Genomic DNA, 25,092 nt, shown 5'->3' on the forward strand with positions numbered 1-25,092 from the left:
CAGCTTTAGGAAAAAAACGAAGTTTCACGATAAAAGAAAATAGCTTGCACACTAAGTGTCTCAGATACCTAAATCCATTTTTTAATAATGATAATGAAGAGCAACCACGGCTGGGCTGCATGTAGCGTGCACAGGCAACAAATTGTGCGGTCTGTTCCATCTGTTTTAAATCCATTGTCAGTTTTAGTGCTCTCCCTTATCGGAAGCTATCACCTGTCATGCAGGGAGAGGCAGTCTCTCAGGTACGTAGCCACTTGGTTTTTACTGTAAGTCCGTAGAATCACATGTTAAAAGAAGTCTGTTGACATTAGAAATCATCTTAAGCTGAATCACAGGAGAGCCACATCAAGTGTAACATCTCCACGGCCTCTTAGGACTTCATAGCTGTTACCACACTGCGTTCTGACAGTCTCTCACAACTTCTTCCTAACAGCAGGAATATAAATTATTTACTAGAGAAACAAACCCTGCTATTTGAGCTGAAGAAGATTCCCTTACTATCTGCTCTCACCACAGAGCTTCTTGAAACGCTGAGGCACACTTCGGATTTCATCCAGAACAGTGAAATACGTGCTTACATTTAGCAAATGAAGTGCCTCTTTCACGTTCAGTGATTAATTCTGAGAGGAGAACTGCAGGCATTAAATTAACCTTTTTACCTGATTTATTTTTACTAAATAAACGGCCCGATCGTGTAATTTTCTCAACCAGAACAGATATTTTCTGCACTTGGCTTTATTATTTGGAAAATGTTCTGATCTATGCCATTCAACTTGGTAATAGTAAAACCCTCAGACCGTGTCCCTCACCCTAGGGATCGCACCTGCAAATCTATCGTTCTTCCTAAAAAAAAGAGATGACTAGTGAGAAACACACGTTGCGACATGCGAGAACGCCAACAGCAGATAGAAATGTATCTCCTCCTCTACAGCATTTCCAATTTTACCCTTTCAGTATTGGCAGCGTGAATGATACAGTGGAACAACTGGCTGATAGTAATATTTCATGCACATTTTTCCTTAATTTTCTTTCATATCTATGATCTATGTGCCTGAATGCAAATTACTATAGGGAAAAAAAATCTTCTTAGTTAAACTGTCTGTATCCAAGCCTTTTTGACCTGCCCTTCTAAAGGATAAAATGGTGCCCAATTTCTGAAAAACTCTTTTCAAATAGTCATCATCTGCCGTTAAGTTTAATTCTTGTGTAATTTGATTTGAAAAGGTATGGTTTTTTGAATCGCTTTCTAAACTACAGGATAATTTCTTATGGCCTTTCTTAATAGTGCTAGAAGCTAGAAGTACAGGAGAAGCAGAAAATGACCTACTTTCACAGTCCAAGATCAATAAGTAAATGGGCATTACGGGCATTATAAACGCAGAGGTGTTAACTGCAATAGTCATAAAATTGAAGAATAACTGAGGTAGGAAGGGACCTCTGGAGGTTTTCTAGGCCAAGCTTCTGCTCGGAGCAGGGCTAATTTCAAAGGTAAATGAGGTTGAATAGTGTTCCACATAACAAAGACGATGGGTAAGTGCATGGGAACAGACATCAAGGTAAATAAAGGCAATGACAGCTGTATGCTCTTGAGCAGGCCTCCAAAAAGGCCTTCAGCTAAAGCAACTTTATCGTGGTCTTCAGGAAGGGAGAAAATGTGAGTAACGATACCTTAGAAATTCATTTTCTTTGGCTCATTTAATACAGGTTTTCTTACACTTTTCCCTTCCAGAACATAAAAATTCCTTTCTTTTCTCCATGTGACTACTTAAAGGCAGTTCACGTTAATTACCTGACTGTGGTTATGCTTCACTGTAGACATAATTTTCTATAATTGGATATTTTATGTCCTAGAGAGTTCATATCAGCACTGTAGGAGTTTATAATCTTGCAAAATGTGTAGTATTTCTGTGAGATCTGTATACATGCCTTTTTAAATGGATAACTTGCTGCCCAAGTAATATAGTGACTTGTACTTTTCTGTGTGGGTCAGTATCGTGTTCACTGACGCTCTTTTGGATAGAAGAAAGGTTGCAGCAAAACTGGATACGGCAATCCCTCGTTTCCTGTCCTCGCTCCCGAATCCTTGCTGCTAAAGCCTGGCTTTTCTTCCATTGAAGGAGATGGGATCTTTGCCACGGACTGCAGCGACAGCAGGAGAGCAGACACAGATTAGGCAAGGTGTTGGAGGATTTTCTGCACGCTCTGTAAGTATTTAGGGAACCGTGTGATATGTGATCCTAAATACAAGGTTAGGCAGTTTGAACTCTTGAGTAAGACCCAGATATTTCCAGACAGGCAGAGCTACCTACTGACTGTACATCTGAGAAAGTACGTCTGAATTATTTCTTCTGGCAAGTATCAGGAGCATGTTAGTGAAATGTGCCTGGATACGGTAGCTTAAGATAGAACTATGCTGGAAATGTTTCTGCAGCTGTTACTTGGAAAACACCTGTGGTACCGAGCACGGAAATTTGTACATCTCTGTTCACACTAGCCCAGAGCAATTAATCTTGTGAAAGAAAGTATAAATTATTATTGGGAAATATGAGAAGGACATTATGCACCAATGGACGTGAAATGACTGAAGGTGGTTATTGTTTGGAAAGAAAGGGAAAAAATGGAGTATTCCATTTCCGGCACAGGAGACAGATAGAGTAAGATCAACAGACTCTGCCAGACTTCGAGAACTCTAACTGCTACTTATTTGAGTAAGGATAACCAAGCCACTGGACTTGAGGGGTGAAATTTTTTACTATTAGTTGGAAAAAAACCTTCTGTCTGTGATAATTTGTGACAGTCTGTGTTTCTACAGTCTGATAAGGGGAAGAATATACATGCTGACATGATTTCTTATTTACAGTTAATGGTTATCGCTATGCAAAGCACAAAAGACTGCCCCGAAGAACTCCATTTTAGCAGAAGACGTACAAAAAGGTAAACTTAAGAAACCCTGTGAAAGGCCAATGAGATGTGTTTTGTTCACAGCACACTAGATAATTAAGGGATTTTTCATCTCTCGAGGCTTTCAAATTAAGTCTGGGTCATTAGAAGGTAGGCTTACTGAAATGTAATGGCCTGTTGCATTCAAGAACTCAGACTGGATAATCTGAAAAGCGAGTGTGTAAAGAATTGAGAATGTCTTTGGTAAAACAGCAGAGAGCGGCATGATGAGAAATGACGGGGGATATCCGACTGGTGGCCAGAAATTTGTCACCGACTGCTACTGAGGCAGGGTTTCTGCTAAGAGCCCGTGAGGTGTAAGTTGCAATGTGTGACCTGTCGTGTCATCTCCCAAGAGCCATCTATGAGCTCTGTGATACAGAACATCTATATTTTGCAATTTTACCTATTTGCTCTCACGATACTTGCATTGCATGATTGAAAAACAGAAATCAAGATGGAAGTATCTTCCTATTGTTTCGTGGATGCTTTGTGTAAAGGGTCTTTCGGCCTCTTAGTGTTCAATTCAAATGACGTAAAATGGATTTGCACCATGTAAGATGTGAAAATAAATTTAAAATATCCATTCCCAGTCTTCGTAACTGAATGCCTCCTAGCAAATCATTTTACTCAACAGCTGCCTGGTTCTACAGTCAGAAAGGTGACTGCTTTTTTTTTCTCGGTTTAACTTTTAATGACTAATTTAAATTCCATTTATGCAGAATCCCTATGATTTTCAAAATGCCTTCTGAAATTATGCACAACTACCTTTCTAAAAAAATACTTTAAAAAGCCTTAAGTACAACATTGCCTAGAATTATCTTGTCAATTAAATAAAAGAACCCACTTGAAATAAGTGACAAAAATATACAGTGAATGAAACGCACCTTCCAGTAACAAATTGTTACTAAAAGAGACCTTTAAGCAAACTGCTAGTTACGTGGTCATGCTTAGACAAGCACAAGGTTATTGAAACATACAGCTTCCTTTCAGACAATTTAACTTGCGCTGAAGGCAAATTATTGCCATAAAAGCACTGAAGCACGTTGCTCAGGGATTTGCTGTAATTCTGTTGGCTTCTAAAAGATTACCCTCGCTGCACAACAATGTCAGTGGGATCAGAAGTGGGTCTGCATCTTCAGCTGCCGTTACAAATACCGCCTGCAATGTCTTCCTGCAAAAAATTGATATTTGCATCTGATATTATTATCTAAAAAAGACAGGAAGCAATATTTTAATAGACTTGAAGATGCAATATAGATTTCTGACAATAGCTGTAACGGAAACCGGTGAGACTGAGACGGCTCACAAAGGAGCTGCAAGGGGACTAATACAAAGGGACCTAAACCTACCCAACACAGAAATCATGAATAATAATCGTATTCACTGGGTAAGCGATGAAATGTGTCACGGATTTGGAGCCTTTCCTCGTTCCTTCCTTTTTCTCAGCGCGCAGAGAGTGGAATTTCAACAAGGTGGGGCAACAGCAACCCGCGAGCAGCAAAACTGCAAATATTCTTGACGTGGCCCTGGTGAAGTCATCCGGGTGCCTTCCCCTTCTCACCCTCTTTACGTGAGGGTTTGCATGGGTCAGGGGATCTAGTTCCCTCTTCCTCTTCTCATGCTGGAGCTATTTTCAAAGGCCTCCGAAATGAGATTTGGTAATGTTACAAAAGGAGGTTGCATTGGGCACTCTGCTTGCAAGCTTGGCAGTCAGCTCCTTAACGCCACTCTAGATCTTTTCGGCTCTGTGTAGAGAGAGGTCTGTGTGACAACACAGGCAGAGAATCAGGCTCGCCCAAGAATGTTGTTCACTCTCGGCCATTTGCTCACGCTCTCTCAGTATCGGGGATCACAGATTTCTGTGGCTACCAGCATACCTTACGTGGGCCTGCTCAGAGCCGTGAAATACTAGGTAGGGGCCTATCCACAGTGTTATTCCTGGAGCAAAATCCTCCTGCATCAGTGAAAATTATCAGTGAAGATTTGGAATTTGCTTAATGAATCGAGATTTTAGCACTACAAGCAATTCAATTTTTAGCTGTGTTTTAAAAGTTTCATGCCAGCTACTGTACAGGGAATAAGGACGTTTTCTAAGAAAGATTTGTTTTCCAATAGATTTTTTGATCTCTCTCTTCCAGTAACCTCACCTTGGGAGTCAGAAGTGAGGTTTCTCTGTTGTCAGAGGGGATTCAGAATTGCCTCCTGAGACAGTTTAATGTCAAAATTACTGCTGATGAAAGCATATTTGATGGGTGAGGAGGAGAAGGCTGCATTAAAAAAGCATAAATTGTATGAAAACAGACCGAATGTTAATTGAGGCAGTGAAAATGGAGGTCTGAAGCAGTTCCCTTCAGCTCTTAGCATCCGCATTTCATCTCTAGAAATCTGATGCTGCTCTCTTGGTGGTTAGCTGTAGTTTGGCCTTCTTTGTGCTAGGAAGTTTTGCAATTTAAGTTAGAAAGACACACTTCCTCTTCTCCCAGGACTTTGATGCAGCTGTGCTGGCATAGTGGTACTTAACACTGATATAATGGTATAATTACGGTAGTTTTTTTTTTCAGTAAACAAAGTATGTGGTAGCAGTACATGGCAGCTTTATACCAGCTTAAATACATACATAATTTTATGTACATATCTATAATATGTACAAGAAAGATAGGTGCTTCCTTTAAATATACACTGGAGTTCTAGGGTGTATATAACCAGCTTGTATATAGCCAGGGTTCTTTCCATCTGGCCTGTCCCAAAAATGCAAGCTGCTTGGCTGAAGGTGCCCTGCAGTCAGCTGCGTGTGGCAGGCCTCGCGGCTTAATGAAGATTCCAACAAACAAACGGCACTTCCAGGCTCACTCTCTGGACGCGTCGGAAAGGCGTTTCTGGATGCCCATCAAAAAAACAACAGGTAAACTTTGCCTTTGCAAAACAAAGCAATACGCCTAAACAGCACAGCTGTGCTGTTACACATTTTCTTGTGTAGGCTAACTTGCGTTTCCCTTTATGGTGAGCTTCCTCTTGTCATGGAAATTCCTCTCACCTACCCATGAACGCTGTTAGATGCTATTTCTGCACTGGTTTGCCATACGTTGCAGCAGCAAGACAAAAATCACTCTCAAACAGTTTACAGTCTGTCCTAAACTTATTAAGTTTCCATTGATTTGTGTTTGGGTCTTGTCGGCTCAAAATAGTTTCTGCTAAGTATAGCTCCCTTCTCCTGAGCAAACAAGATGGGTTTCTTTTTTCTGCACCCTCCCTTCCTAATTTCCACAGTTATTTTGAACGCGGGGTGTGGTCACTGAGACAGACATACACGCACTGCCGTTGCTCGTCTCTAGATTTGTTCGTGTTGCCAGCGAACCCTTTCCGCAACACCAGCCTCATATTTACAGTAATCCTCGATCAGCAAGCTTTGCTTTCCTCCTGTCTTTTAGGAAGCACATAATAAATCTGAATGAATTCATTTATTTATGAATTCTGAACTTGACCAACCTCCACGAGCACAAGGCGAGGAGTGTGAAATTACACTCCTCGGTACTGCAGACAGGAGCAGTTACCAGTTACCATAGGACGTTTGCTCCTATGGCTACTAGAGGATCAAATGCCACTCGCCTTTAGGGGCTTCTCTCAGGGGAGCAAGTTTTAAATTCTGGCAGATCTATGAATCATTTCGTCTCCTAGACGGGTTCCCTCACAAAGGGCCTAGTGAGGGGAAGACTATGCAAAGGCTTCGGTTCTCATAGCTTTTATCACCAGGCGCTGGTCTCACTGCCTCCCAAAGCAACAGAATCTGCAAAATATTTCTCAGATACATATATATGTGTATATACATATACACACAGCCTTTATATGTGTTTTCTAATATGTATATTTCTGTAGAAAAATAAAATGTACACACTGAAGTTATTTGCTTAAAGAACCTGTGTTTACTCCTCTCAGTTAAACAGAAAACACCCGACTGTCAAATCATCCCATTTAATTAAAACAGAGATTATTTTTTTTCATATGATGCCTCTTAAGGAGTTACGAAAGAATAAGCAGCTCTCAAGGGGGGAAAGGATTCTAGGGCTAATCTCGTTTGACGCAGGCTCTCTTGATGTTTGATACTTTACGCATATTCTCAAATGGGCTTGAATTACGTTTGAAGAAAATGCTAATTCACGCGTGAGCTGTTGTCTCTCCCGTTATAGCAGAAAACAAGGGTGTTGGCCAACCTAGACACGCTTTTCCCCCCCCAGAATTAGGTGCTAAGCCCCTAATCACTATGTAGCAGCAGTTTGGTCTTACAGGAAGAGTAGTCACAGCTCTGTGACTTTCTGCCTTCCAGTTTTCAACACTGCTGCTTTCCTGGTGCCGCTGTCCTCCATACCAGTATAATGGGATAGCAGTGGGGCACTTAGATTAATTACTGGCTGTAAATCCTGTGGAGCTCTTTGGTTAAGTGGTTCAGAGGAAACTATTGTTCTAAGTGACCCCTATTGTTCTTACCTGGGTGTCCAGCTGCCGAGGGAGCAGATTGCTTGTGTCTAGAGCGTTAATTACCGCTTGTCCCTTAATCATGAAGGTTTGTAATCCTATTTCAGTTTGGGAATCCACATGCCACAAGGCCCAATTAACATCTCTGATATCATCACCTTCTAGTCGATACACAGCTATTAGCCATCCTTTACTATTGCCAATGAATTGCTGTGCGGACATGCCAGGGCAAGTTTTGCCAAGCCATACTGGAAGGCAGTTTAGCAAGGCTAGTTAAAATAATACCTGTTTAATTTGATGGCATTGGAAAAGTCTCCCATGACAACACAGTTTTATTTAGTTTAGAATTTGTCTTGCAGAGGTTAATGCCTCAGTGTAAATCTTTGCTTTTATTAGGATCCCAAAAGATTTGAGATGGGTTTTCCTCCAGTTTTCATTCCTATTTTTGTTGATTTCACATCAGCCTTCCGGTTCAGTGTAACTCAAGAATTCCCCTCTCAAAGGCTGTCGTCACTGTTTCTAAACAATGAGTGCTATAGCATCTGTAGCTAAGGAATGTATAACTTCATTTTCACTTACTGCGTCTTTAGGTTCCCAAAGAATGTCAGGAAGGAATTGCTACTCTGTAAAGCACAGCGTGTTACAGAATAGATAAATAGTGTTTTCTCATAATGCTGGAAACACTTCTCATTTCTCCCCCCAGATACACACTTCCCTTAATCACAAATAAACGTCACATTGAAAGAAAATTATTCCTTGCATAAGTGAAACAAAAATCAAAACAACCAGATTTTATTTCTGGACCTTACCATGACTCCTGCTTTGCCCACAACACTAGACTGTTTGGCCAGGTCCAGACAGCAGAGACAGCGGACTAATTTTTCCTGTTTATAATCCCAAAGGTGATGAGTGCTTCACTTAAAGTAAGGCTCTGTGGGTTTTGGTTTTTTGGTTTTTTTTCCTCGATCCTACTCAGCTCTTTGCAACAGATCAGTTAATTACAGAGGAACAAAGACGAGGCAGGGATCCTTCTCTCTTAATGTAGAAAATGAGCCCTTCTGCTGCAGGTCTGCAGAGAAAGCGCTGTTGAGCCGTGTTCTTATAGCAGATTTTTCCCCCCTCAAATTACCTGATGTATGAATGATAATTTTGCAGAGTGCTCTATTAGGTTTAAATTAGTAAAGGGAAAACAATGTATGCGTTTAAGTAGATGTCGGAACTAGCATTTTTAGGATTGTCGTGCTATGTGTTTACAAAATGAATCTTTTTTGCCGTTTAGGTAAACTGAAACATATGTTCCGCTATGTGGCTTAATACAGCAGTCAGGGGAGGAAGAACATCCATACTCCATCTCTGTGATGGCAAGATACACTTCAGAATGGGGGGGGGGGGGCGGGGAGGAAAAAGCAGCGATTGCCAAGGGCATTTGGATAACAGAGACTGGAGCTCAAAGCCTCATCCTGTAAACATCACCTAGATGACGCCACTGCAAGGAGTCAGTTTGAAGTCAACTCCATTAAGAGTAATCAGCGTTGTTCAAACCGGAGCAGATCCACAACTCTTACTTCAGAGCCTAAAACTACTTTTATACCACACAAAAAAAAATAAATAAAAAAATCAGTCCCCATGCTAGTTCATTCACCTTGCAGGGATGCAGGGTTTAAGGGTGCTCGGGTAGATCTGATGGTTCTACAAGAGCACTGGCCCGTGTAAAAAGTTGTGCATGTTTATGGGAGTCTAAGAGCGCTTGTCATCAAAATAAACTTGTAGAAATTGCTGGCCGTCATCGCTGGCATAGCAGACAGGAACTGCGCCTAGAAATAGAGACTGGCATAGCAACATTGCTGACTATTTCGTAGAGAAGGCAGCTTATTTTTCCAGACTGCGACATTTAATAAACATTTTCTGTTTGTTGAAACGGCGGAACCTCACTAGATCAAACTAAATGCTAATCTGCTGGAGCCGCCACCACAGACTTTTGTCTCCAGTATGTACACATCACGAGTCACTGTGGTTTCATTGGTTTTGTCCTATGACATTTGTTCCTTTGTGTTTGCCCGTGAAAAATAGACAGAACGTGGAACGTGTTGAAACAGCCCCACAAATCCTCCAGACGATGATGTGTTTGGCGAGATCCCGTTATATCTTGTCATGAGGACTCTGTTAAGCTGCAGGCTGAGAAGCCTTTTGATTCGAGCTCTGACGAGCAATCCGCTGGGGGTTCCGCAGGCGGCTGCCCGCTCTTCACCCGTTAGCCCTCTTCTGCCTGAATCCCCGCACCTTGGATTCACACACTGTGCAAATGGACTGTGATTATGAAGAGAAGCTTGGAAGCACACATCCTAAAAACTCTGAAAAAACAGATCGTCAATAAATCTGACTCTGGAAGCTGTCCAAACGAAGCTTTCCAAGTTTGAAGCCTTCAAGTGAGGTTTTGGAACCAGATGGGCGTCCTGAATACAGCAACAGCGGGGCGGGGGGAGTGGGGGTGTGTGTGCCCCACACACACACGGGGAGCTGAGCTACCTCCGGCCGCCCCTCTCGGGGCAGCAGGTCAGCCTTTTCCTTTATCCTTTAATTGCCAAGAGGGAGAGAGCTGTGGGGACGGGCGGTGTTTGCCGGCAGCCCTCGCTGTAGAGCGGGGGGACCGTTGGGGTCCGGCCGTTGGCACCCGCCGCCGCCATCGCCTCACGGGACTCCCTCACGGTTGCTAAGGCGCGCGGCCGTAGGCGGGGCAGAGGTACAACCCGCCCGGCCAATCGGGAACGACGCGGCCTCGCCCGGCGGCCAATCGCCGCCGATAAACAACACTGCGCCGGGTGGGCGGGGGGAGCCGCGCTGCCGGCCAATCAGCGCCCGGGGAGCGCGGGCCAATCAAGATGGGGGAGGGTTTGGGCGGACTTTTTAAAACAGGGCAGCCGCTGCCGGGGCCCTTTAAAGGAGTGGTGCGGCTCTTCCCTCTCTCCCTCCGCTGGGGCCTAGCGTTCCTTCCGGAGGAGCGCGGTCCCGCCCAGCTTCCCGTCGAGCAGGGCTGCCTCTGGACGGTTGCGTCGTGCCTTGGTCTCCGGGCCCTCTCGGGGCACCCTTAGGGTGCGCGGATGGGAGCGGACTATTTTATTTCACGGCGGCGCCTCACCGGCCGGGCCTAGGCGGGAGCGCTCCGCGCGGGGCCATCTGCGGGCCGCCAGAACAAAAACAAGGGGGCGGGGAGGCGCCGCCTCCATTTTGATGCGGGGCCGGGGCGGCGGCGGCAGGAGCAGCAGCAGCAGCTGGGGGCCGGGGATGGTGCCGCTGCCGCGGGCATCGCCGTGAGTCGCTGGGGGAGGCGAGCGGGGCCCGCCGCGGGCGGGGACGCAGGCGACCCTGCCTGGATGCGGGGCCAGCGGCGGAGCCGACCCGCGTCGGTGCGGTGAGGGGAGCCGGGCTCGCCTCCCCCTTCCCCGCCGCGGAGGAACCGAGCGGTGAGGGCCGCGGCGGGGGCGCCCGGTGCCCCCTCAACACCGCCCCGGGTGAGTGTGCCGGCAGGGCAGGGCTGCCCCTTCTTTGAGGCGTCCTGTGGGGGTCCCTTTGTTGTGTGCTGGGTGGGCTTTCCCCACAGGGGTGGTTGAGGGGCCTCCGGCGGGGAGGGGGGCGAGCTGCCAGCTGTTGACGAGGTGTTTTGTCCGCCGTGAAGGTAAAAGGATCCGGAGGCAGGGGAGAAGATGAGCAGCGAGGCGCTGTGGCTTTTCAAGCAGCTGAATCTCCACCTGGAGCAGGAGGGGCGGTTTCAGCCCCGGGAGAAGGGGCTCAGCCTCATCGAGTGCGCCGCCGAGGTGAGGAGGAGCGGGGCTTGGGTCGGGGTTGCGGGGGGGAGGGATGAGGCAGCCTCCTCAGGGCAGGAAATACGTTTTTTAGAAAAACCTCCCAGCTAGAAAAGAGATAAATGTGCGTTAACTTCGGAAAGTTAATTCTGTCCTCTGCAAACGCCGCTTCCCTTTTGTTTTAACTCTGTCTTTATTCGTACTTATTAACAGGCACTACGTTATCAAAGAGCTATGACCTACAGGGCAAGTAAATTATTTAGGTGTTTAATATTGTTTAAACTTCGACCGAACACAAAACCGAGGCAATTGTATTGTTTTTATCTCTCAGCTTTGTTACCGCTGTCTTGTACCACTGCAGGAAAGCTGGGATGTCACGTAGGCAACTAACAAATGGGGAAATGACCGGCTTTTCTTTAGCAAGTTGTAGGGAAACGAACCGAGAAACACTCGGTGCTTAACAACAAAAAAAAAGAGCTAAGCATAAACCTTTCCATGGTAATGACCAGAGTTCCTTGGCGGAGTTTAGGGCAGGCTTACACTCTTTCGAATGCTTTTGAGTTGTTTTTGAAAGGGCCTTAATGTTTAACAAAAAAAGTCTGTGAAATCAGTTGTCTTGTTTGTTTTGAAAGCAGCACTTGTATTGCTTAACTATTGACATGTAGGCAGAGAGAAGAATAAGCTGAGTTTGGTCATCTCTGTTTCCGTAAGGTCAGGAGTCACTCTATATGCATGCCCTTGGTAACTATTGTTTTAAAATAACAAGTGCATACTTGGAAATGTGGTTGTGCTGGGTATTGCAGCAGTGAGACTCAGGACTTGGCTGTATCCATCTACCTTGGGTGTGTTTTGACTCTCAAGTATCTAAATTGCTTTTTTTTTAAGTTAAGATAAATAAGGTATTTATGCAAGAAGATAATTGCTTCCTTTTGATCTAAGTAAAAGATGACTTGGGGAGCAAGCGGCCACAATCATGACTGCTGCCACTGAATAATTCTGACTTTGCTTCTCTTGTCGTAGAATGAAAATACTCTGTGTCCGAGGCAAAGGAATGCCAAGGTGGAAGATCTCTGGAGTCTGACCAACTTTTTCGGTTTTGCAACTGAAACGTTTGTTTTGGCTGTTAACATTCTGGACAGATTCTTGGCGCTTATGAAGGTATTTTGGGGGGAGAGGATCTGCGATAGTGTCAGCTGGGAATATGCAAGCTTCCTGGGAACTTTGACTGACAAAAAGGGGAGGGTTGTGATCTAGGAGATAACTGTGGCTATTTACTCATTCTATACCAGCAACGTTTCTGTAGTCCTCCTTTGTACGCTTGGAGTACCGTTCTTGCATGAAAGATGAGCTTAAACATTTATATGATTTATTAACTATTTTTTATGGCCTCTTTTTACCTCTAAAGGCAAGTAGCAGCATAGTTTATTTCCTTTAACAAGCCTTCACCGTGTAGATGTAACAGACTAAGACAGGAGGCATTAAGAAGGAACAAAACAATTTGTGTTACATACTGTTTCTAGGTGCTGCGTTAAAGCTTAGCTTGATGCTGGAACTAACACGGAATGATCGTTTCCTGGATGTTTTTCTTCTCATGTTTGTGCTGCTTCATGGCAGACAATTTGAACCTAAACCAGTTTCCCATTATTAAGTTGTCAGAAAAACTGAAGTTGCATCAGTTCTCTGGTCTGACTGGCCTTGAGGTTGCACAAAATGTTATGCTGGTAGACGGGAGAGAACAGCAGAGGTAGGAACAAGTTGTGGAAGGGTAGGACTGCCAAGAACAGGCTCAGGCTGGATTTGTGTAGCCTTTAGATGAGGGTACGTGAGCACTGCTGCTTGGAGAAGCTGGGTATTGCAGTTCTCACTGCAGTTTATTTGTTGTGTAGTGATGTGGAGGAATTTCATTCAGTAGAGGGTGCTCAGCTGTTGATCTTCGCTTCTTCTGACTTAGCTATGGCAGATGCATATTGTTTTATTGGCTCTGTCAGCTGTGTTTGGCTGAAACTTAAGCGATGAAACCAGTTAGGACTAGGTGAGGTGTATGAGCTGACTGATGCCAGCTCACTGAGGCTGGGTGAGCTGTTGGTATTGCTGTTTGATAAGCACGGTGTTTATCAGGGGGAAATATTCATGGTGCTTCCTCTTATTTTTAGGTGAAACCGAAGCATTTATCTTGCATTGGAGTTTGTTGTTTCCAACTGGCTGCCCGAGTAGTCGAAGAAGAATGCAATATTCCATCTGCTCACGAGATCATCCGGATCAGCCAATGTAAATGCACTGTGTCCGACCTGAAACGGATGGAAAAGATAATTTCAGAAAAGTTGCACTTTGAATTTAAAGCTACTACTGCCTTAACCTTCTTGCACTTGTACCATACTATTGTACTCTGTCATACCTCAGAAAGGTGAGTTGAGTTGCATGTTGGTGGTGATCTACATGTTTGCTAAGCCCTTTTTCTCTTTAGTTCTGACTTAAATGATTGTGGTATTAGCTGTAGAGGAGGCAGCTCCTTAGTATTTGCTTCCTGACAAGTGAATGCTTGTTAATACAAATGCTTCTTCTCTTGGGTGTCTTACAGGAAAGAAGTATTGAATCTTGACAAATTGGAAGCACAGCTAAAAGCTTGCAACTGTCGTCTAGTCTTTTCTAAAGCAAAAGTAAGTAGAGGTAGCTTGCTTTGACTTCTGAGCAGGTTTTGTTTCATGTTGTGTTGAGCGATGTTTTATTTTTTTTGTCCTTCTAGCCCTCTGTCTTGGCCTTGTGCCTTCTCACTCTAGAAGTTCAGACTTTGAAATCAGTTGAGTTGTTTGAGATCCTTCTTCGTGTTCAGAAGCATTCTAAGGTAAGTATTTTCCGTGGATTGTCTCTGCAGTTGTTGGGACTAGTGTGGTTAATGTACAGTGTTACGTTTAAGGGACCGCTGCTGTCAGTGTACAATTTTTGCAGGTACTGCTTGACATCAGCTGAAATGAGCAATGAAATGGTTGCCTCTGCCTGCAACTCTTGTAACTAACGTGGTTTCTTCGGTAGAATGCCAAATACAAAAAACTGCTGCTTAGAGGAGGAGGTTAGGTAGTAATTTCTCGCTGGCACATCTTGTCAGCTGCCTGGCAAGCAAAAGAATTATGGTTTTTTAAAAAAACCCAACTAGCTTAAATGTATAAAATCAGAAGAAATGCCGACCCAATGTGTACACAATACATGCTTTAACAAGCAGCTGATTTAGCTCGTATGGTTCTAGCTGTATGTTCTAGAGGAACTTTCAATCGGTTCATAGGACCGCAGTGACTGCTGAGCTGGTTATTATTTTTGCCTGAATAAAGTAGCATAGGATTTATAGCTTCTAGCTGTGTGCTGTATCAGTTGATGGTCTAAAACAAGCTTTTTCACTCTTACAGTGAAATTGAACGAACACAGTTTCTTGAGGGGTGGAAGTAGTTCTTTAAAGTATGAGATGATTCCATTTTAAAATGGAACGATCCTGGTTTCATTTTTCCTTTGGAAGTGAAAATGAAAGTATTAACAGCAACTTGACAGGCAAACTCTCAAGTTAACTTCAGCATGGACGTTTCTAGGTGGTGTATAGGGGTTCACCTTCAAAACCAGCCCAGCTTTGACAAAGGTATCACAGTTATGACTCACTTATATCTTGACTGGTATTTTTTTCAAGTCTTCCTGGAGAAGATAAAATGGAGGGAGGGGTTACCTTTAGAGCCTGTGTGTAATAAACTAAATAGGGTTTGCTTTTTTTGTTGCTTTTCAGATAAGTGATAGTGACTTACTTTACTGGAGGGAACTGGTTTCGAAATGCCTAGCAGATTATTCTTCTCCAGAATGTTGCAAGCCTGATCATAAAAAGCTAGTTTGGATTGTTTCGAGACGTACAGCTCAGAATCTGCAAAACAGTTACTACAGTGTTCCTGAGTTGCCGACAATACCAGAGGGTGGATGTTTCAATGAAAGTGAGAGGTTGGTAAAACTTACAGCAGGTGTTGTAATTTGTTGGGAATTCTCATTTTCTGGCAATGTTAATGGCAACTTGTTATATATTCAGTACTACTTGGGGAAAAAACCCAACCTGCTAGCTTTGAAAATACTAGTGGACTTAAAATGTATCTTAAACAGAAGAAAAAAAAAATACTTTCTGAACACCACAACCAGAGTTCCACAAATGCTTTGGAGGGTGGGGGGAGGCATTGCTTTTTTTTTCCCTAAAGACGGGGAGGCTTATGAAGTATTGAAGTCTTCTGAAGTAATTTATGTTTGATACCTTGAACACTAGTGTCTTGGTTGTTAGGAGATTTTTGGCATGAGGAGAAAGGAAATTGTACCTTGTTATGATTTAAGCCTCAGTGCTGAGAAGTGTTTAGATCTGCTGTGTTTATACTAGGAACAGAAAAGTGTGCAAGAAAATACAGGATTGAAGAGTACTTTGCCACTTCAAGGAGTTGTGCTTTGTTTAAAATTACCTTTCCTACTGTTCCTTCTAGTGAAGATTCCTGTGAAGATATGAGCAGCGGAGAAGAAAGCCTTAGCAGTTCTCCTCCAAGTGATCTGGAAGGCACCTTCTTCTTTGAACTCAAACCTAAAACCAAGTGGCAAACTCTTAGCTGTCGGTCTTAACATTAAGTCTTGATTGTATTAAGCTGAGATTTTTAATGCACCATAGAGTCTTTTGGCAATAATAAATGAGGTGGTAATCTGTAAACTGTATTAAGGCAAGAGTTGCTGTGGTATATCAATGCTTTCGATGCCTGCCTTGGTCTCTTTCTGTTGGTGTTGTAATTTTAAGGAAGAAAAATATCCCATTCAGGTCCCCAGTTCAGCAAAAAAAAGCTAATGTATAGTGCTGTTGTAAACAAGCATAAATGTAGTCCTGGACCTGGTGGTCCAAAATGCTTAGCAGCTAAAGAGATGAGGAGTGTGCCCTGGCGGTGATGAAGACAGACGGCATGCTGGGCTGTGTTAACAGGACTGTAGCCAGTAAATCAAGGGAAATAGGCTTTTTTTTTTCCATCCCTTTACTTTGAGTTCATTCTTATTTGGAACAGCGTCCAGTTTTGGGCTCAAAAGTTTGATCAACTTGTGCAAGCCCAACAGAAAGCTTCCAGGACGGTCAAGTTTGGGGCACGGAAGCTGTGAGGAGAAGCTAAGCAAAAGGAGCTTAGTCAGCCTGGCTTAGTGGCCTTTGATGGGGGAAAATGGACTTGAACAGCAGCCTTTTGGTATCTTAAGAGGAGGTTGCTGAGGAGGTGATGATTTCAGGGTCTTGACTGGCAAGCAAGGAGCAAGAATGAGAGCATTTCATTTAATTGAAATGTGAAGTTCTCAGTTAATGGAAGAATTTCGCTCTGTGGGGACAGTCAAGCATGGGAGCGGACCAAGAGGGGGCTGTGCAGTCGTTGTCCTGGGAGGTTCTCAGGATTCAGCATGACAAAACCCCGAGCTTGGTTTGAATTCAGTGTTGGCCCTGCTTTGAGCAAGAGTTTGGGTTAGAGTCTTCTTGAGGGCACCTCCACTCTTTAGTATTTTGGAATTAGATCAAATTGACTGGGTAGGTTATGTGGAATGATAGGTATACATAGTACCAGGCTGAAACTATTTACTGCCAAGCGGGCCAAATACTGAAACTGCTTTAACACTTTACGTGCCGTGCTCCTTTTCAGCAGGATCTGGAGTGGTGTACTCCAAGTGGATTTTTTTTTTTTAAACCTTGTTCTTTATAAACTTCAGGAATCCCTATTTCAGGATATTATAACAGGGGTGTGCATGGCAAGAAGGAGGTTTCTAATCAGTACTAGTTTTCACTAAAGGATAGTATAAAGTGTGTGGCAGGGAGTAGTTTCATATTTTCTTTAATGCAGATGTTTTTACGCTGCAATTCACATTGCATACTTCAGTGTGTTTAAAATCTTAACTGTTAACGTTCAATCCATACTATTAGCTTAGACTTATTAACACGGTAAATCTTGGTAAGTCTACATTCCTTTTAATATTTAACCCTGTAGTTGTTTTTCAGTATATTCATGTTATTGATTGAGTCATAATCCGACTTGTTTGCATGCTTATGTAAAGCAGTTAGTGCAGGAAAAGTTGACATAATGCAGTAATGTCAGGTAAATGTGATGTTGATGAAGTAGTTAATGTAATGTTTTTTTCTGAACTCTTTTATTGAAGCACAAATTGAAGTATGATTGTGTTTCTCCGTATTGAGAACATGGCTAGGTAGCAAGCGGACTAATTAGCTCTGAATAACGGTGTGAAGTGTGTTGGTGCCAAAGTAGAAATGAAGGAGCAAACAAGCTAAAGGCTGTCTTGTAGATGCAAGCATTGTTTTAGAATGGTAAGAGCGGTGCTGTAAGTTGATAACTGTTAACGTGATTTCAGTTTTATAAAAACACAAAAAGTTTACAAAAATGTATATAAAAATGTAAATTAAAAAAATGTACAGAAAAAAATTTAAAACAAAAAATGAGCAGAAAATACTGTATTTTTTTACATTGTATGTAACTTTTTGTAGTTATGTTGCATGTAGATAGTAATTTATTGTGTACTCTGTATGATATCAATACTGTACACCTGAAGACTTCTTACTGCAAGTCTCTGTGCCTGGAAGCTCACTTCTGAAACGGAGTACTTTTTGGTTGCTGGTAACAAGCCTACTGGGTCTTGTTTCGGTTGAGAACAAAAATAAACCAAGTGCTGTATTTGTTAACTGGTGCGACTTACGGTTGGTTACTTGAAGCTTTTTGGCTTGCTTGTCTTTTGCTGTGTAACTTGTATGGTACTGCAGCTGTGTTCCACGTTCCCCAGAAGTTGTGTGTTGGCAGTTGGCAAAGAAAAAGGAGAGGCTTCTGCATGGTGTGCTGCTGGATGTGAATCTCTTCTCGGCTTTGCTGCCATCAGTTTTAGAAGTTAGTGTGAGGTACCTCTTGCTTATCGCCCAGCTGCAGCTGGGCTCTGTCCTGCTGGGACAAGCGGTGTGAAGGGCGCGTTTGCACATCTGGCAAATGGGAGCTCCTGCTAGTGGTTAAATTAGGGGTCATTACTGGCAAAATGTTCCGAGGTTTGCCGGATTTGTGAAGCCTTTGTGAAGCCTGGTCTCAGGACGTGTCTGCACCTGGGCAATCCAAAACGCCTACAATAACTCAGCAAAGGCAAACTTGATCGTGTTTCTTTTTGTCTCATCCTGCCCATCTTGTCAAAGTATTTCCAAATGGTGCCTATGTTGCAAAAACTAAGGAATAAGGGGGCCTGTAAAAGGTTCTTGCTGGAGAGATGTTCCCAGGCTTAGAAAGACTGACAGAGGGAGCTGGAACCTGCACTCAGCCACCTGCTGAGATGGCTGTAAGCATTATGATAGACCTATCACACCTTTTAGCTTGATGCAGATTTTTTTATTTTACCCTCTCTTTGTCCTTTTTTCTTGTGCAAGGGATGGAGTGAGAGATGCTTGGTCTGCCAGGCCAGCGTGTCCTCCAGCTCTGGCCACTGCTGCTGTGAAGAGAAATCCTGCCTCGATGTCCCAGCTTTGGGGCGGCGTGTGTGTAGGCTGGGAATGAATGGGGTGCTGTTGTGAAGCTGGGGATGAGTTCTGTCACTCATTGACAAGGAGTGCATGGGGGAAGGACAAGGCCACTGCAACTGTTAAAACAATCCTCTTTTTTTTCCTTTGTGGCCTTCACAGCTACTTTTTTTTTTTTAAACACAGGATAGCGCTACAAGGCTTCTCACTTCCCACATGCAGCAGATGAGGGATGGGCACTTGATATTCTCAAGTTCTGTATGAAATTCCCTTCTGTCTAGTAACTCACAGGGAAAGTTAATTAGATAATGGAACTGTTCACCTTTGAAAACATGCGCTGTAATGTTTGAAGAGCCATGGCTTCCTTGCTGTCTGTTGCGACCGCTTTGAACATGAAAGCTACTGCAGCGATGATGTTGAGCTTCTACTTCAAAGGTGCCCACTCGGGTCGCTTCAGTACAGCAACCTCCTCTCTCGGGAGTCGGCAGATAATGCGTGTGCTGTGTAGGTGGGCTGTTAGGAAGGTAGGAAGCCAGGGGCGATGTCCCTAGGTTTACCAGCAGCTTGTGAGATGAGTCTGTTTAATAAAGCTTGAGGCGTACCATTTGGCCCCTTTCAAGTCGGTCCCGGCATGAAAAGAAATATGCTTGCAAGAACATTGTCAGGTTTACTTCTGTGGTTTGATAATTTAGGCCCAACTTCTGATTTTGCCGGGTCAGATAGCTGCGTATCCCTCGAAGGAGGTTTGCTTGGCTTTGTTCAAAGAATGGGGCTTTTGGTGGTTGGCTTGGTTTTTAATAGCAGAGCTGTGCATGGTTTTTTTTTTTTTTAGCACTGCTTTGGGCTTTCTTGTACCACGAGGTGAAACTTTGAACGCTTGCCCTCTCAAGAGTTTAAATATGCGCTCATTTTTGTAACCGCCTTGTCAGTAAGACTGGTTTGGGTGTGGATGAGGGGGCTGAAAAGGAATATTTCTGTGGGGAGGACAATCCCCTGAGACAGCTCCTAGCTGTACGGTTTCTGTATGAGCTCCGGGATGTTACTCCCGGTGCCTTTGCGAGATAGCGTGTTGCCTGACTTATTTCAAGTGTAGAGCTGAAGGCTCGCATCAGTGTAGATGAGCCCTGGCTTCCAAGAGCATCTCGAGATCTTATCTTACTGCTCACCTGCTCTCCTGTGGCTGAACTGGGCCGCAAGGGATCAGTAGTAGAACCGCTTCTGTTCCTTAGTGAATTGTCATTCCATAATTAAATAATGATAATGGCCTCTTAAAACTTGACTTCTCTGCTGCTTGATCACATAACAAGTGACATGGAGCAATAAAATCTTTCAGCATAAATTGGTCAGTGTGTTCAGGCCCTGGCATTTAATACCTCCTTGGTTTTTTTTCTGGTGGAATAATACGTTTCTGTTGGTCAGTGCTTAGAGCAGTCTCTGTGCTTGACTGTAGCGTGTACGGTAAAGGAAACAGTTGACATGAAAGACAGTGCTGCCTCCCAATCTCATACTGTTTCTTCGCTTGCTTGCGAGGGGCCGGACTAATAGGCGAATGCCTTACTCTTGTGATGCCAGTTAGCTGTTGGTGCTTTGAAGCTCAGCAAAATGTGAATCAGTGGATACTGGGGCAAGACCAGAAACCAGCTTCTGCAGTTTCCAGTTCAGTGTACATCGCGCAGAGACTTTAGCAAGGGAAAATACCTGTATTTCCATGTCCGAACATCTAATTCGCGGCTGCCGTCCTTAAAAACTTGATGTGTGTGAGATGGGTGGCTGGCAAGAGATTTTTAAGGACATACTCCAGGGACCAGCAAAATGTGGTTTGCTAGCAAACGTGCTTGGAGAGCAAGATCTGTTTCGCTGTGTGCAAGTTAGTGGATATGTTTACACAGAAGCAGCAGTTCCACCGTCGCTAGGGAGAGACTGGGCAGGAGGGGTAGATACGAGCGGATGTGTGAGTGTAGCTGAGCAAAGCCTGTGCTGGGTGTTCTTGTTTAACCAAACCGCATACCTGCTTCTGAAGAGCACGAGGCATGGGTTTGACTTCAGGTCTCGACTGTCAGGTTTCGAGTTCTTGCGCTGGATTCCTGTTGTGTAAAAGCTTTTCTGGAAGATGGTCAGAATGTAGATGAGATAAGGCCTAACATATGTGCTGACAAAACTGTTGCTAACTAGCTTCTTCACAAAACGGCCACTGTTTTTGCTCAAGCAGGGTGCTGGGTAGTGTAAACCGAGAGTGGATAGTGGTGAAGATAAGCACGGAAGTCATCAGGTGGGCCGGCTGAGAGAAACTGTAGAATTCATAAAGCACTAGATGAGGAGGTTTAGACAGCTCTAACTGTGCTCTCCGTCTACTATATATCGTATGAGCAGATCCTCAGTAGTATTTATCTTACGTATTGCAACTGTGATGTGTCACTCAGCCTTGCTTTATGGCGCAAGCCTGTAGGAGTCTAGTGTAGTGCATGTACTAAAAGGAGTAAGTTGCCATAACAACTGAATGAAATCAATTACACTAATAAGCAATTAAAATCTCATCCTTAGTGTTGCATAAACATAGCATTTTGCTCATGAATTATTAGTAATCTTGCCTCTAGACCTGTATGTTCGGTTCCTGATTTGCAATCTCAACAATTTTTGAATTAATGAAGCATTTCATTTCTCCTTCAAAGAGTGCTGGTGGGGTTTTTCTTGGCTGCAGCGAGGACATCTTCATCATAGAGATGTAAACACTATTAAAACATCTAAACGAAGGCAGCATTTGTGATGGGATTTCCACAGCACCCAGCACTGGCTTCATTCCCACCCAGGGAAGTCGATGGGAGAACTAGCCTATGGTGAGAAACTTTTGTCCTGGACTTAGAAAGGCAAATGCAACTCCTTCCTCTGTCACACGCATCCTCCTTGACCTTCTGTGTATTCCTGAATCTTACTGTTAGCTCTCAGTTATCAGGGATGAATAAGCATATTCATAAGGATGAATAAGCTGAAAGCAGGGAACGATGGAGCTGTTGTGGAGAGGCAGGATGCAGAACGGCCTGTGAGAAAGCAGGGCTTGCAGAGTTCGGTGTCAGTGGCGCTAGACCTCCTGTTTCTTCCCAGCAGGGCATTTCGGTGCTCCTATATAAAGATGTGCCCAGGCCAGGGATTCACACTCAAATGTAATGTTACCTTTGCATGGCGGGACCGGTTGCTAACATCCCCTGCCTGCCCCAGTCGCTGTGGGAGGAGGTATTCGGTATTTTCCAAGCACAGATACCTTCTGGTTGCTGGGAAGATCCTGTGCTGTGCCTGGAAGGGTACCTTTTCTTTATCAGCCTTGCGCGTTCGCCTAGAGCTTTGCCCACTGTGCATTACGTGTGGATCTGTGGACCAAGCTGAAGAGTTTGCAAGTTACGCAAGGGTGGAAATGCAACTTCTCTGTTGACTTTGCGAGGGCCTGCGTGCTTGTTCTCTGAGGATTTCGTGTAGCTGTGGGTAAAAAGTTTCAAAGGTTAGAGTTGAATTTATAATCCCAAGTCTCCAAGGGACTTTGGAAAACATTACTGTGGTCTGCGTAACAGTCTTCCCATCTGCAGTGACTGAGCCAGGGGTCTCGGAAGTCTTTTTTCGTCCACAGCTCAATTATTAACAACTTTAGTGGGCAGAAGGACTTGAGGTGATCCCTGGCTTCGGCTTGCTGTCCTGCCAAGATTACAGAAGCAAAGGCCCGTAGTCGAATGGTTTGTGCCGCAGCTGATCAGAAGGTAGTTGTGGCTTACATGCCAACTCCTTGCCCGAGATGTTGGCGCTGTGTCAGACAAATGGGAAGGGAAAGCTGTTCCGAGACAAAGAGCAAAGCAGCGTGCTCCTCCCTCGCTGTGTCCCAGTTGATGCTCTGTGCTCCAGCAGCAGCTGCCTGCTGTCCCTTGCTCAAACCAGGCTGTAAGAAGCAATTTTGGTGTTTTCGCTTGTGAGGCCGAGACCTCCCCTTCTTGGAATGCCACTTGCCAAATTCAGCAGTGCCATTTTACCAGAAGCATTGTCCAGTGCGTCCAGAGGTCATCTGTCTGATGCCTTTTGCTTTTCTAAGTTTTTCTTGCTCCATGAAATGTAATCCTGCCGCTTTTAGCCGGTCCGGGCAATCGGGAGAAGCCACACACTCAATGCTCCGAGTGCAACGTGAGCTACTTTGATTAGTCGTGATACTAAATGTGGCTCCGTTGAGGGAATTTGGTTTTGTTCTGTTGTGAAGACGTGTACTTTGATCGATCACCTCCGCAGCCCACCATTGCCACTGTCGGGGTATTCTTACAAGCCCAAGTTAGGGATTCATTCTTATGTGCCAAACTCTCTAATTCCGCTTTAGCTCTGAGTATTGTTGTCTTTACCATCAAGTGACGGTGATCACACATAGTCCTCTCATCTGTGTGCGTGTGTGCTGTGTGGCTCTTAAAGCTTGTGAAAACATGGATTTCTGGTTCAATGTGGAAAATGCGCACCTTGTCCTGCCAACCAGAGAGGAATGCGCAGTCATATAACATGTTGAATGTTTGCGCGTAGTTAGCTGAATGCTACATAGCTATTAACTGCGTTTATTATTTGGATGGGAGATGCCTTTGCCCAAGGCGTGTTCAATGGGGGAATGTTCTCTGAAAATAATCCCTGCTGTAAACACTTGGCGTGAGGGGTTCCTTCCATCTAAGGGTCTGGCTCCTGAGATTTTCTTATCTTGATGAACAAGCACATCTCGTGGATTTGCTCAAAAGTAGGGTTAGAAACTAGTACCTTGTTCTTTTCTCTGCAACTTTTTCCAAACAAGGTAGCTGTAATATTAGTATTGGGACTGCACTAGAAACATTCTTTCTTTGATTTTTTTTTTTTTATGTTTCCATTGCTTGCCAATAAGGCTGATTTGGGGGTAAACGGCAAAGACTGAGACATTCTATTTTTATGGGCAGCCTATGGACTAGTCTTAAAGTGTGTACTATGCCTTAAATATCCAAGTGGGAGGAAACGCACATCCATTCTTCTTCCACACGGTTTGGTTCAGAAGCTGATAAGGACAAGGGTCAGTGCAGAAGAGAGCTTTTCCAGTGATAGGCACAACACCGAGGCTTCCTGGTTTGCAGTGAGACAGTGCAGAAAATGGTGGAATACTGGTGATCTTCCACAAGTTTCTAACAGGAACAGACTATTTATTTCCTTTGGCAGCCTATAGCTTTATTTTGGGTTTCTACACGAGGGTTTTAGAGGCAGGGGGCTGGATTTTTTTTCTTTCCACTCTGCAGTTATACATCTTTACACTCGTAAAAATTAAGAGGGAAGGAGAAGGAATACGGTGCTAACTGTTGGACCTTGCTTATAACATATTTTTGTTTATGTCCAAGTCTGTACTGATGCAGTCACCAAGTTTCCTAAAGCTGTGGCCATGGCTTTCTAGAAAAGGGCGCATTTTCTCCGCTGTCATTCCCGGCTGTTCAGGGTATGCGGTTTCCTACAGACTAGAAAGGTTGGTTAAGGCATTTGACTGGCGTAAAGATGATACGGGATTCCTAGCTCTGGCTTGGGTTTTCAGCAGGACTTCTGAGCAGCTGCTGTCGCACCCTGTAGAAATTTAGCTAATCGTTGTTCCATTTGCAAAATGATAATCTCTTCCTCTCTCTTTTCGTATGTGCTTGGCATGTTACTGCAGTGAACTGAGTGCTGTGCGCTTGCTTGCTGTGTACATAGTGTATCTTCGTTCCATTTGCATATAGCAGTCTCACCTGGTATCTTTGGATACAGCTAAATAAAAAAGATCACTGCAATTAAGGGCTGTTTTTTTGGCTAGAAAAATGTCTGGTTTCTTGTCCTCTCATCTACTAGATGATTTAATAAACGAGAACTTACCAGTGGAGGTAGCTGAGCGCTCTTCTCAGATCTCCAGGATGAACACGGATTAATTCCTTCCGGGGAAATAACAGCGGCTTTAACTTCCTCTGGTGTCTAATCTCTGTGACAGTGCCTCTGCTTCTCTGCTTCCTTCGAGCAACCTGGCAGCAACACTTGGCTCCTGAGCACCTACAGTCAAGTCTAACCCTTCAGCTTTTCTTCTTGGGATTGACTTAACATCGGAGTTTTTAATCCACAGCTCCTGGTTACGCGTCACCCCACATTCTCCAGTATTTCCCTCTTCCACCTTTGATCTCCTCCAGCCAGGTGGCCCTGGGGGCAAGATCTCACTCCAGGTGGATGTCAATGCTCACAGGCCTGGAGCCTCCAACCAGATTAAGTTACCAAAGATGACAGGAGCTGGGGCTAGCGCTGGTTTTCGTCCCCTGCTTCCTTTCTTCCCCAGGGACTATTTCAGAACTCCTAGGACATTAGGACCAGAGG

General features: G+C 44.1%; 1 protein-coding gene across 2 annotated transcripts; it reads left to right on the forward strand.

Annotated features, from left to right (window-relative positions):
* Positions 1 to 10,643: 10,643 nt before the first annotated feature.
* CCNG2 (cyclin G2) lies at positions 10,644 to 17,928 on the forward strand. Of its 2 annotated transcripts, none has more exons than XM_054203479.1 (8): positions 10,644 to 10,922; positions 11,087 to 11,225; positions 12,234 to 12,371; positions 13,367 to 13,617; positions 13,792 to 13,870; positions 13,957 to 14,055; positions 14,977 to 15,182; positions 15,704 to 17,928. In XM_054203479.1, exons 2-8 carry the CDS (start codon positions 11,115 to 11,117, stop codon positions 15,834 to 15,836), a joined length of 1,017 nt encoding a protein of 338 aa, XP_054059454.1. In that variant the 5' UTR covers positions 10,644 to 10,922; positions 11,087 to 11,114; the 3' UTR covers positions 15,837 to 17,928. The 2 variants fall into 2 exon arrangements, with proteins under 2 accessions (XP_054059454.1, XP_054059455.1); XM_054203480.1 differs by having other exon boundaries at positions 10,703 to 10,721.
* Positions 17,929 to 25,092: the final 7,164 nt, after the last annotated feature.

This window comes from Rissa tridactyla, chromosome 5, assembly GCF_028500815.1.
Source record: "Rissa tridactyla isolate bRisTri1 chromosome 5, bRisTri1.patW.cur.20221130, whole genome shotgun sequence".
Taxonomy (NCBI): domain Eukaryota; kingdom Metazoa; phylum Chordata; class Aves; order Charadriiformes; family Laridae; genus Rissa; species Rissa tridactyla.

Bases quoted from the DNA above. Each gene is read 5' to 3' on its own strand.
- CCNG2 (XM_054203479.1), top strand. From the start codon at position 11,115: ATGAGCAGCGAGGCGCTGTGGCTTTTCAAGCAGCTGAATCTCCACCTG. The intron at 11,226-12,233 runs GTGAGGAGGAGC...CTCTTGTCGTAG, and splicing joins TCATCGAGTGCGCCGCCGAG to AATGAAAATACTCTGTGTCC. The intron at 15,183-15,703 runs GTTGGTAAAACT...TGTTCCTTCTAG, and splicing joins TGTTTCAATGAAAGTGAGAG to TGAAGATTCCTGTGAAGATA.